The 12722-nt window shown below is 50.2% G+C and overlaps 1 protein-coding gene across 3 annotated transcripts in view; it reads right to left on the reverse strand.

Moving 5' to 3' along the window:
• Window positions 1–5249: 5249 nt before the first annotated feature.
• The window catches only part of LOC105706210 (complement C3), a 39329-nt gene continuing 31856 nt past the window's right edge, over window positions 5250–12722 (reverse strand). For 2 of the 3 annotated variants that reach the window (XM_064381887.1, XM_064381886.1), the window contains exons 33-41: window positions 11011–11056; window positions 9681–9768; window positions 9327–9413; window positions 8883–8988; window positions 8301–8390; window positions 6702–6788; window positions 6524–6613; window positions 6269–6404; window positions 5250–5664 (exon numbers count right to left, since the gene is read on the reverse strand). In XM_064381887.1, coding sequence (XP_064237957.1) covers window positions 5532–5664; window positions 6269–6404; window positions 6524–6613; window positions 6702–6788; window positions 8301–8390; window positions 8883–8988; window positions 9327–9413; window positions 9681–9768; window positions 11011–11056 — 863 coding nt within the window. In that variant the 3' untranslated portion in view covers window positions 5250–5531. Of the gene's footprint in view, window positions 5665–6268; window positions 6405–6523; window positions 6614–6701; window positions 6789–8300; window positions 8391–8882; window positions 8989–9326; window positions 9414–9680; window positions 9769–11010; window positions 11057–12722 lie in introns of those variants that run through there. The other variant, XM_064381888.1, reaches the window with a different exon arrangement.

Genomic DNA, 12722 nt, shown 5'->3' on the forward strand with positions numbered 1-12722 from the left:
TGCCTTTGCCTCCCAAAGTGCTGGGATTATAGGCATAAGCCACCATTTTAGGCCACTATGGCTGGCCCCAGTTTTCTTTTCTATATGTCTGCCTTTGGGAGAATCTTCTTGTCTTCATGTATCCTAAAAAGATAGTAAGTATAGGCCAGGCTCAGCAGCTGCTGCCTATAGTCCCAGCTCCTCAGGGGCCTGAGGCAGGGGGATCACTTGAGCCCAGGAGTTCAAGGCTGCAGCGAGCCGTGATCATGCCACTGCACTCCAGCCTAGGTGACAGCGTGGAAACCTGTCCATAAAAATGAATAAGAGCTAAAATGTAAAAAGTAAACACATTAGCTAGGTGTAGTGGCTAATGCCTGTAATCTCCGCACTTTGGGAGGCTGAGGAACAGGGAATCACTTGATTCCAGGAATTCGAGACCAGCTTTGGCAACATAGCAAGAACCCATCTAAAAAAAAAAAAAGGAAGAAAGAAAAGAGAAAAATAGTGGAGAGATTTAAAGACTCAATGAAACCAAAAGTTGGTTTTTTAAAAAGATAAAGAAAATTGACAAACCTTTAGCAATACTGACAAAGGAAAAAAGGGTGCAAATAACTAAAATTGTAAATGAAAATAGAGACATTACTACTGACCTTACAGAAATTTAAAGGATTATAAGAGAATGCTATGAACAATTGTTCACTGAGAAATCAGATAATCTATCTAGATGAACAAATTTCTAGAAACACATAAAACTGACTTAAGAAGAAATAGAAAATCTCAACAGACCTGTAATAAGAGGTAGAATTAGTAACCAAAAACCTCCAAACAAGAAAAGGTCATGACCGAATGGTTTAAGTGATGAAGTCTACCAATAATTTAAGTACACATTATTTTCAAATGCTTCCAACAAATAGAAGATAAAGGAACCAACCTTCCTTCCTTCCTTCTTTTCTTCCTTTTTTCCTTCCTTCTCTTTCCTTCTTTTTTTTTTTTTTTTTTTTTTTTTTGAGACAGGGTCTTACTCTGCTGCCCAGGCTGGAGTGCAGTGGTGTGAAAGATTCACTGCAGCCTTGACCTTCTGGGCTCAAGCAATCCTCCTGCCTCCCATGTAGCTGGGACTACAGGCATATGCCACCACATCTGGCTAATTTCTTAATTTTTTGTAGAGACAGGGTCTCACTTTGTTGCCCAGGCTAGTCTCAAATTCCTGGGCTCAAGTTGTCCTCCTGCCTCAGCCTCCCAAATTGTCGGAATTACAGGAGTGAGCCATCACACCTGGTCTCTCTCTCCCTCTCTGTCTCTCTCCCCACCCCACTCTTTTTCTTGGATACACTGTCGCTCAAGCTGGAGTGCAGTTGTGTGATCACAGCTCACTGCAGCCTCAACCTTCCAGGTTCAAGCCATCCTGCCACCTCAGCCTCCAAAGTAGCTGGGACTATAGGCACACACCACCAAGCCTGGCTAATTGTTATATTTTTTTGGTACAGACAGGGTTTTTCCATGTTGCCCAGGCTGGTTTGGAACTCTTGGATTCAAGTGATCTGCCTGACTCAGCCTCCCAAAGTGCTGTGACTACACATGTGGGCCATCATGCCCAGGAGGAGGAGAGAATATTTCTTTTTTTTTTTTTTGAGATGGAGTTTCGCTCTTGTTACCCAGGCTGGAGTGCAATGGTGCAATCTTGGCTCACCGCAACCTCCGCCTCCTGGGTTCAGGCAATTCTCCTGCCTCAGCCTCCTGAGTAGCTAGGATTACAGGCACGTGCCACCATGCCCAGCTAATTTTTTTTTTTTTTTGTATTAGTAGAGATGGGGTTTCACCATGTTGACCAGGATGGTCTCGATCTCTTGACCTCGTGATCCACCTGCCTCGGCCTCCCAAAGTGCTGGGATTACAGGCTTGAGCCACCGCACCCAGCCGAGAATATTTCTTAATATTTTCTTAAATATTAAGAATTCTCTTAATATTTCTAAACACATCTTATGGGGCCAGCATTCCAGACAATGATACCACAAGAAGAGAAAACTACAGACCCACATCCCTTATGAATATAGATGCAAAAATCCTCAACAAAATGTTAACAAACCAAATCCTGCAGCACATTAAATGGACTAGATACCACAGTCAACTAAAATGTATTCCCCTAGTGAACCCTGCCTCCCAGTAGTCGTGCCTTGTGTAGTCTCCACCCATGCTGAACAATACTGGCTTATGTAACCAATAGGATGTTGCAGAAATGATGGTGTGTGACTCCCAAGGCTAGGTCATAAAAGGCACCGTACCTTCCTCTGCTCTTTCTCTTGGAATATTGGCTTTCGGAAAGCCAGCTCCCATATTGTGAGGAAGCTCAAGCAGCTTCCTCTCCATAGCCTCTCCATAGGGCTCTGTGGAGAAATCTACACGGCATGGACCTGAGGCCTCTCACCACCAACCGCCACCAACTTGCCAGTCATGTGAGCGAACTACCTTGGAGGTGGGTCCTCCAGCCCCAGTCAAGCCTTCAGATGACAGCCGCCCCCCACTGATATCTTGACTGTAACCTCAGGAGAGACTCTGAGCCAAACTCTCCAATTAAACCACTCTCTGTGAATTCCTCACAGAAGTGAAATGATAATAATAATAAATATTTATTGTTTTAAGGCTCTATGTTTTTTGCTGGATACAAAAGAAAAAAAAAGCCTCTATGTTTTGAGGTGATTTGATAGATAACAAATGCCCTAACACAGAAGTAGGCATTTTTTTTTTTCTGTAAAGGACAGAATAATAAGTATTTTAGGTTTTCAGGCCACATAGGTTCTCTGTTGCACATTCTTCTTTGTTGTTTGTTTATATTTATTTTTTAGAGACAGGTCTCACTCTGTTGCCCGGACTGGAGTGCAGTGGCGTGATCATAGCTCACTGCAGCCTAAAGCTACTCAAGTGATCCTCCCTCCTCAGCCTCTCAAGTAGTTGGGACTACAGGCGCACACCACCGCCATGCCTGGCTCTTGTCTAGGTGAATCATGGACTCCTGGCCTCAAGTGATCCTCCTACCTCATCCTCCCAAAGTGCTGGGCTTACAGGCAGGAGCCACCGTGCCCAGCCTGTTGTTGATCAATCCTTTAAAAATACATTTTTTAAAAAGGCTGGACGTGGTGGCTCACACCTGTAATCCCAGCACTTTGGGAGGCCAAGGCAGGTGGATCACCTGAGGTCAGGAGTTTGAGACCAGCCTGGCCAGCATGGCAAAAGCTTGTCTTTACCAAAAATAGAAAAATTAGCCAGGTGTGGTGGCGGGTGCCTGTAATCCCAGCTACCGGAGAGGCTGAGGCAGGAAAATCACTTGAACTCAGGAGGCAGAGGTTGTAGATAACTGAGATCACCCATTGCACTCCAGCTTTCCAGCCTGGGGGACGAGAGTGAGACTGTCTCAAATAAATAAATAAAAATAAAAGTTAAAAAAAAAAAGCCCTTAGCTGAGGGCTGTACAGAAACAGGCCATAAGCCAGTTTGCCTGCCCTCTCTCCTTCCTTCCTTTATTCTCTCCCCTCCCCTCCCTTCCTGTATCCTTCTCTCTCTTTTTCTCTCTCTCTCTCCCTCCTTCCCTTTTTCCTTCCCTTCCTTCCTCCTTCCCTCTTCCCATCTCTCTCTCCCTCCATCCTTTTATCTTTCTTTCCTTCCTTCCCTTTCTTCTTTCTCACTCTCTCTTTTACTTCTTCAATCATTCATTGAGCAAAATGAGCAGCTATTATGTGCCAGGCCCTGAGTGTCTGTGATTATAACTGTGGCTGAGACAGGCAGCCTCCCTGCTCTCCTGGGGCTCCCAGCCTAGGAGGGGAAACAGACAGCAAAAACATAGATCAAGGATCTAGTCTCGGTGCAGTGGCTCACGCCTGTAATCCCAGCACTTTGGGAGGCCGAGGCGGGCGGATCACCTGAGGTCAGGAGTTCGAGACCAGCCTGGCCAACATGGTAAAACCCCATCTCTACTAAAAATACACAAAAAGTAGCTGGGCATGGTGGTGGGTGCCTGTAATCCAAGCTACTCAGGCGGCTGAGTGAGGAGTCACTTAAACCCAGGAGGCGGAGGTTGCAGTGAGCCGAGATCACATCACTGCACTCCAGCCTGGGTGACAGAGTGAGACTCCATCTCAAAAAAACAACAGAAAAAAATTAGCTGGGCATGGTGGTGTACCCCTGTAGTCCCAGCTACTTGAGAGGCTGAGGCAGGAGAATCACTTGAACCGGGGAGGCGGAGGTTGCAGTGAGCCAAGATCGCACCACCTCACTACAGCCTCACTTCAGCCTGGGTGACAGAACAAGACTCTGCCTGAAAAAAAAAAAAAAAAGCAGGGTGGGGAGAGGGAGAGTGACAGGAAGGAGTCTATTTTAGGTGTGTTATGAAAGAAGTTACCTTTTTTTTTTTCCTAGAGACAGGATCTTGCTCTGTCACCCAGGCTAGAGTGCAGTGGCATGATAGTAACTCACTGCAGCCTTGAACTCCAGGACTCAAACAATCCTCCAGCCTCAGCCTCCCAAGTAGCTGGGACTACAGGCTTATGCCAACATGACTGGTTAAAAAAAAAAAAAAAATATATATATATATATATATATAGTAAAGATTGGGGTGTCACTATGTTGCCCAGGCTGGTCTCAAACTCTTGGGCTCAAGTGATCTTCCTGCCTCAGCCTCCCAAGTAGCTAGGACTACAGGCGTGCACCACCAGGCCTGGCTAATTTATTTTTATTTTTAGTAGACATGGGGGTCTTGCTTTGTTGCCCAGGCTGGTCTTGAACTCCTGTCCTCAAATGATCCTCCTGCCTCAGCCTCCCAAAGAGCTGGGATTTCAGGTGTGAGCCACCGCACTCTGCCCGAGAAGGTGTCTTTGAAGAGGTGACATACATTTATTTATTTACCTATTTATTTATTTAAGACTTAGTCTTGCTCTGTCGCCCAGGCTGGAGTACAGTGGGACGATCTTGGCTCACTGGAACCACCACCTCCCAGATTCAAGTGATTCTCTTTCCTCAGCCTCCTGAGTAGCTAAGATTACAGCGTGTGCCACCATGCCCAGCTAATGTTTGTATTTTTAGTAGAGACGGTGTTTCACCATGTTGGCCAAGGTGGTCTTGAACTCCTGACTTCAAGTGATCCACCCACCTCAGGCTCCCAAAGTGCTGGGATTACAGGCGTGTGCCACCATGCCCGGCCAGAGGTGACATTTAAACAGAACCCACACAAAGGAACGGTTCAAGCCAAGCCGACTTTGGGGGAGGGGTGCGCCTGGGTGAGGAATAGTGGGTGCAGAAGCCCAGCACTGGGAATCATCTCCCTGCTGAGGTGGGTGTTGGAAGGATGCAAGGGAGGCCAGTGTGATTAGAATAGAGCAAGAAAGGGAGGAGACAGGAGACGGGTCCCCGCCATGCTGGGGCATGCTGTTCAGGTCCCCTGGTGAAAGCTGAAACAGCGACAAGTGTCCAGGGTTTGTGTGTGACATCCTGTGCTCTTTATTTGCGGTTAAACCCAGTGGCCCAGAGCTACCTGGTGACACTTTCCTGAGAGCAGAAGAGGCTCAGGACTCACAGCCGTGGGTGCGCATATATTCTGAAAATTCCTCCAGTTGGCCCCGCCATTCTTCCTTGCTGGCATCTCTGTCTGCTGGCCAAAGCATGAGGAACGTCTCCCTTCCCAGGACGTAGCTGTAACTGTGGGCCAGAGACAGCAAACAGCTGAGGAGAGCCTGGTGCCCTGGAGACACGGGGACCTCCCTGCCCTGCGCTGTCTAACAGCCTCCCAGAGCCTTAGCCTGCAGGGTCCACACCCTAGGGCCCTCTCTGGTCTTCCAGCCTCTTAGCCTAAATCACTGGGAATTAGAAAATGCTTCCCTGGCTGAGTGTGGTGGCTCATGACTGTAACCCCAGCATTTTGGGAGGCTGAGATGGGCAGATCACTTGAGGCCAGGAGTTTGAGACCAGCCTGGACAACATGATGAAAACCTATCTCTACTAAAAGTACAAAAATTAGCCAGGAGTGATGGCATACGCCTGTAATCCCAGTTACTTGGGAGACTGAGGCAGGAGAACCACTTGAACCCAGAGATGGAGGTTGCAGTGAGATGGAGGTTGCACTGTATGAATGGTACTTCCTGGAGTTGTGCAGTGCACAACTTGTACCTCCATTCAGGGCCACCCTGAAATCTGAGATCTCTTGTGGTAGGTCCAGCAAAAATTGTGGAACTGAAAGCTGGGTTGAGGGTAGGGAAGAGAGATCAGTCCTGAGTCCGCAGGACAGGTGGAGCCCCTCACATACCCAGATTTGATTCTCCACAGGTCTGATGTCTGGCCCATGATGAGGTACGATTCCTGTTCTTGCAACCCCAGGGAGTCATGGCAGGTGGTGTGGGAGACAAATTTCTTCATGCTGAGAGGTGTGGCAGGGTCCGTGCCTGGAGAAAACCCAGTGTGTGTGCATGCAGAGGTTGGACCCTCCCACACACTGGGACCCCCAGGGCGGACCTCCAGCATGACTCCACCCTGGATTACTCCTTTGTTACCCGGGACATACCACTCTTAATGATGTCTTCAAGCTGCATGTTGTAATAGACATAAGGGTTGGAGGCAGAGACCTCCACAGATTCCAGCTTTGCCTTGTATACTGCGGAAAGGGGAGGGCAGGAGGGTGTCATGTTGGTGTCTGGCCTGCAGGTGGGCTCTGCCTGTCCCCTGCCGCTCCCCACACTCACCAAAATCCACGCCTGTCTCACATGCTGCTATCTGGAGCTCCTCCTGCCTCAGTTGGACACTGGGCTTCCGCAGGGATGGGCACTGTCCTGCAGGGTCAGGCGGGCGGCTGCTCTGGCTGCACTGGGACAGGGGACTTCCTCCTATTCGCCCCCCTCGCTCTCCCTCCTTTCAGCCCCCAGGCCCGGGACACTTGGGTCTCTGGATCTGGCCTTTCTAGTCTGTGGGGCTCTCTCTCTCTATTTGCTTTTTCCTTCCTTCCTTTGTTCCTTCTTTTTTTTTCTTTTTCTTTCTTTTTATTATTATTTTTAAAGAGATGGGGGCCGGGTGGGGTGGCTCACACCTGTAATCCCAGCACTTTGGGAGGCTGAGGCAGGCAGATCACAAGGTCAAGAGATTGAAACCATCCTGGCCAACATGGTGAAACCCCGTCTCTACTAAAAATACAAAAATTAGCTGGGCATGGTGGCATGTGCCTGTAGTTCCAGCTACTTGGCAGACTGAGGTAGGGAATCACTTCAACCAGGGAGGCAGAGGTTGCAGTGAGCCAAGATCATCTCACTGCACTCCAGCCTGGTGACAGAGCGAGACTCAGTCTCAAAAAAAAAAAAAAAAAAAAGAGTCTCTCTATGTTAGCCAGGTTGGTCTTAAACTCTTGAGCTGAAGCAATCCTCTCATCTCGGCCTCCCAAGGTGTTGGGATGACAGGTATGTGAGCCATCATACTTGCCAATTTATTTATTTTTCTAGACAGAGTCTCACTCTGTCACCTAGGCTTGAGTGCAGTGGTGTGATCTGAGTTCACTGCAATCTCCACTTCCCAGATTCAAGCGATTCTTGTTCCTCAGTCTCCTGAGTAGCTGGGACTACAGGTGTGTGCCACCACGCTCAGCTCATTTTTGTATTGTTAGTAAAGACAGGGTTTCACCATGTTGGCCAGGATGGTCTTGATCTATCAGCCTCATGATTTGCCCGCCTCAGCCTTCCAGAATGCTGGGATTACAGGTGTGAGCCACTGCACCTGGCCTGGTCATTTTAGTTTTATTTTTTTTGAGATGGAGTCTCGCTCTGTTGCCAGGCTGGAGTGCGATGGTGTGATCTCGGCTCACTGCAACCTCTGCCTCCCAGGTTCAAGCGATTCTCCTGCCTCAGCCTCTGGAGTAGCTGAAAGTACAGGTGCTCACTACCACACCCAGCTAATTTTTATATTTTTAGTAGAGACGGGGTTTCACTATGTTGGCCAGGATGGTCTCGATCTCTTAACCTCGTGATCCCCCTGGCTTGGGCTCCCAGAGTGCTGGGATTACAGGCGTGAGCCACCGCGCCCAGCCTTTGGTCACTTTCTTGTCTATTTCTCCCTTCTTCGTCTCTTTGTGTCTTTCTGTCTCCCTGTCATTTGATCTTTGGCAGTGCACGCGTGTGTGTGACAATCTTTGTCTCTCTGTGCCTTGTTTCTGTCTCTCTTTGGCTTTGTCTCTTTCTGTCTAAATTCAGAGCAGACTACAGCCAGGAGGAGGCTTGAAGGGGTCCTGGATCTACCCTCCCCCCACAACCTGACAGCCCCAGCCTGGTGGCATGAAGCTCACTCTCGGTACATCTCACCCTCTGCACATCTGCAGACGTCTTTGTGGCAGATCTTTTGCAGGGAAGACTGCTCTGTGGGCAGGTTGTAGAAAGTGCTGCACCTCCGGGCTGTGGGTGGAGGGTGCAGGGGTTGGGGGAGGGGTCGTTGGGCCAGAGTTCCTGGGGGTTCAGTGTCCACCTCTCCCCTCAGGGCCCTGGCCTTGCCCTCCCCATCCTCCAAAGGGCCGGGTCCAGGCTCCCTCCTGCCCCTCTTTGTCCCTGAGCTGTGCCCTCCAGGTCCTCCCGGACCTTCCCCTCTTCCTGGCCCTGCCTGCTGCAAACCTCACTTTGAAGGGCCGTGACCAGCCACCTCCATCAACAGGCCACGCCCACTCAAAAGAGCCTGCCCCTTCCCCACCCATTCCCTGCAGGCCATGCCCAGTCCCCCTTCAACTTTGCCCCATCTCCTTCCTGGCCCCGCCCACCCGCGTCAATCCCAGAAGGCCACGCCCTTTATGCCCACCCAGGCCCCGCCCCTTTTGGCAAGCCCAGTCTCTCATCCCCTGGCTTCTGGCCCTGTCGTTTGCAGGCCTCCTCCCCCTGCGCGGGGCCCCTCCTTACAAGGCTCGTAGTAGTCGTAGATGGTGATCAGGGCGGCCTGCAGGAACTCCGCCTGCAGCATCCTGTGAACCCGAAAGCCCAGCACTGTGTTTTTCTCATGGGAGAGCTGGAGAGAGCAGAGTCTTGTCTGAGCCGACCAGGGCCACTGACCGTGGGGCACTGACCTTGTGGCACTGACCACGAGGCCTTGGCTGTTGGCATTGGCCATGACCTTGTGGCCTTAATCCTAGGAATTGCAACCAGAGGAGCTAACCTCAGAATTCCAGAATGCTGGGATTACAGGTGTGAGCCACTGCACCTGGCCTGGTCATTTTAGTTTTATTTTTTTTGAGATGGAGTCTCGCATCTGGCTCCCTGCAAAACCCTCCCAGGGGTCTGACCTTGGGTTCTCCAGCCCCCGGGGTGCCCACACGCCTCTGGTGGAGGACACCCGGCCTTCCTCACCTTCTCCAGGTAGAGGACAACGGTGCTGTCGCTGGTACTTGTCTTGGTTTCATACTGAAAGGCGTACCTCTCCACATCACTCGTGAGCTGGGGCAGAGGGCAGACACTGGAGGGTGCTGACAGCCTCCAAGGCCCCCAGCCCTGGAGCTCCACCTTTGTCCAATCAACCCCACTCTTGGGGAAACTGAGGCCCCAGCAGGAAAAAGATTTGGTTGAGGCCACGCAGGGAGTGAACCAGAAGTGACACTGGGGCATTATGACCCCGGAGTCCTGCCTTCAGTAAACACTGCCCCGCACCCACGTGGGAAGTATGGGAATGTTACTCAGGAAGCAGGCAGGTGGGGTCTGCATTACCTGTTTGAGATCATCCTGGTTGGGGTAGAAGCCGGTGAGCAGGGAGACCTCCATGATGGTCATCGTGGCCTCTCGATCATCCTGGAACCTGGGAGTTCACAGCCCCAATCTCTCTCCACTGTCCTCCCCACTGCTACCATCCCTTGCTCGGTCTAGTGCAGTAGCCTCCTCTCAGGTCTCCCCATGTCCCCTTTGCCACGCACAACAGAGCTCTAGCAAGCAGAGATCTGACTATGTCGCCGCCTTGCTTCAATGACCGAAGGCCTTCCCTCAGTCCTGACACCCTTTCACGTCACCTCCTCCCACCTCAGCCTTCGTTTGATCACTGTTAGCCTTGTTCCCTCTCCTGCCACCAGACCTTTGCACATGCTGTTCACCCGACCTGGAAACCTCACTTCCGCCTTTTCATCCTGAAACACCCCTCATGTTTTCCATCTTAGCTGATGCATCACCCCCTCTGGGAAGCCTTCCCCAACCTACACCCCAAGCACACCAGATCATTCGTTCTTCTTTTTGAGACAGGGTCACCCAGGCTGGAGTGCAGTGGCTCAATCATGGCTCACTGCAGCCTCAGCTTCCTGGGCTCAAGCGATCCTCCTGTCTCAGCCTTGTGAGTCTCTGGGACTATAGGCATGCACCACCATGCCTAGCTAATTTTTGAACTTTTTCTTTTTTAGAGGTGGGGTCTTGCTATGTTGCCCAGGCGGGCCTCAAACTCCTGGGCTCAAGTGATCCTCTCGGCTTCCCAAAGTGCTGGGATTACAGCATGAGCCACCGTGCCGGGCCCAGATCATTCTCTGATTTGCTTCCCATGACTCTGTAAACCTCTCCTTTGCCACATGAAAATCATAGTTGCCATTTCATACTGGTTCTGTGTGATTATTTGATGATTGTCTGTCTCTCTTGATAGACTGTGGGCTTCGCCAGGGCAAGGAGAGGCTGCCTTGCTCATAGCTGGGTCCCTAGCTCCAAGAACAGGGCCTGGCACACAGTAGGTGCCCAATAATATTTGTATTTGAAGCAGACCTGGGCAAGGGAGGTATGGGACAGGGCAGGACTAGGGTAGGGGCTGGGGTGCCTGAAAAAGATGAGAACCACAGGGGAGAGCTTCAGGGCTTGGAACCAGCTCCGGGCATCTGAGTCACAGAGCATGTCATCTGAGGACATGCAAACATGGCAGGAGGCAGGGACACAATGGGGAACAGGCACGGAGAAGCAAGCTTGGCTGGTTTCCACCATCCACTCAGCACACAGGGAGGGCCGATAAGGAATCTGGGTAGCAGAAAGTGAGACCCTCCTCCCGCCCAGTCCAAGATCCTCGTGCCCTGACCTTGTTTCCATCCGGAGCCGAAAAGTCTCCTGTCCCTTTTTATTTTCTGCAGAGAGAAGGCAGCATTTTAGAGGCTGGGGAGCACAGTGATCAAGTGCAGTCTCTGGAGCCAGCTTCTTGGGTTCAAATCCTGACTCTGCTGTGTGACTTAAGCAAGTTGCTGAACTTCTCTGTGCTTCAGTTTACTCATCTGTAAGGGGGGATCATAACATTCCCAACCCAACAGGGTTGTTATGAGGATTAAATGAGTTAATATAAGTAAAGCCCCCTGCATGGTGCCTATCAGTGCTTTGTAACTATTATTATTAAGAAATCTGGCAAAAACCGCAGCCTGGGTCATGTTTAGTCCCTAAACATGGGACTGGTGAGGCTTGTTCTCCTTACTTGCACAGTGAGCTCCCAATAGTCCCCTCTCCTTGCTGGTGCCCCAGACTGGGAACTGGGGAATCCAACTATTTCTGTTTTTTGTTTTCTTTTTGTTTTTTCCTTTAAGAGAGGGTCTCACTCTGTTGCCCAGGCTAGAGTGCAATGGTGCAGTCATGACTCACTGCAGCCTCAACCTCCTGGGCTCAAGCGATCCTCCCACCTCACTTCTTGAGTAGCTGGGACCACAGGCACGTACCACCAGGTCCAGCTAATTTTTTTGTAGAGATGGGGTCTCCCTATGTTACCCAGGCTGGTTTTGAACTCCTAAGCTCAAGCGATACTCCTGCCTCCATCTCCTAAAGTATTGGAATAACAGGCATGAGCCACTTCCCAGCCCACTGTTTCTGATAATCTCCAGAGCCCCTAATCTGGCCCGGCCTCCACCATGTCCCGCAGGACCAGTGCAATCACCTCCTTCCTGGTCATCTGGCTCCCACTCTCACCCTCTACAGTCTATTTCCCCCAGAGTGGTCAGATCAGAGGAAGCCTGTGCAAACCTGTGGTAGGTCACGTTCCTTCTCTGTTCGGAACCTTCTATGGCTCCCACCTTACTCAGAACAAAAGCCAAAGTCCTCGCTGTGGCTAACAAGTCCCTACACCATCTTCCCCGGTCAGCTTTCCAACTTCTTCTTCTAAAACTCTACCCTTGCTCCTCCTGTAGCTACACAGTCCTCCTCATTATTTCTCAAACATGATGAGCTCATTTCTGCCCCGGGGCCTTTGCACCTGCTGTTCTGTCTGCCTGGAATGCTCTTCCCTCAGATCCTTCATGGCTGACTCTGTCCCTTCTTTCTTAGCTCATATGCCATATCCTCAGAGGGCTTTTCCCGGATCATCCCAAAGCCTGCATCACCTTTTCCTACTTTATTTATTCTCTTTCTTTTCACTGTCTCCAGTAAAAACTATAAGCAACTACTTTATTTATTTATTTATGATGGAGTCCTGCTCTGTTGCCAAGGCTGGAGTGAAATGGCACCATCTCAGATCACTGCAACCTCCAACTCCCGGGTTCAAGTGATTCCCCTGCCTCAGCCTCCCGAGTAGCTGGGATTACAGGATCCAGGCACTATGCCCAGCTAATTTATGTATCTTTAATAGAGATGGCATTTCACTATGTTGATCAGGCTGATCTTGAACTCCTGACCTCAGGTGATCTACCTGCTTCAGCCTCTCAAAGTGCTGGGATTACAGCTGTGAGCCACTGTGCCTGGCCTTTCTACTTTATTTTTTACGCACTTGTTATCACCTGCTATTATGCTATATACTGATTTTTTTTTTTTTTTTTT

The sequence above is a fragment of the Aotus nancymaae genome, unplaced genomic scaffold (assembly GCF_030222135.1).
Source record: "Aotus nancymaae isolate 86718 unplaced genomic scaffold, 86718_ANA_hifiasm-v0.15.2.pri h1tg000028l, whole genome shotgun sequence".
In the NCBI taxonomy this organism is placed as follows: domain Eukaryota; kingdom Metazoa; phylum Chordata; class Mammalia; order Primates; family Aotidae; genus Aotus; species Aotus nancymaae.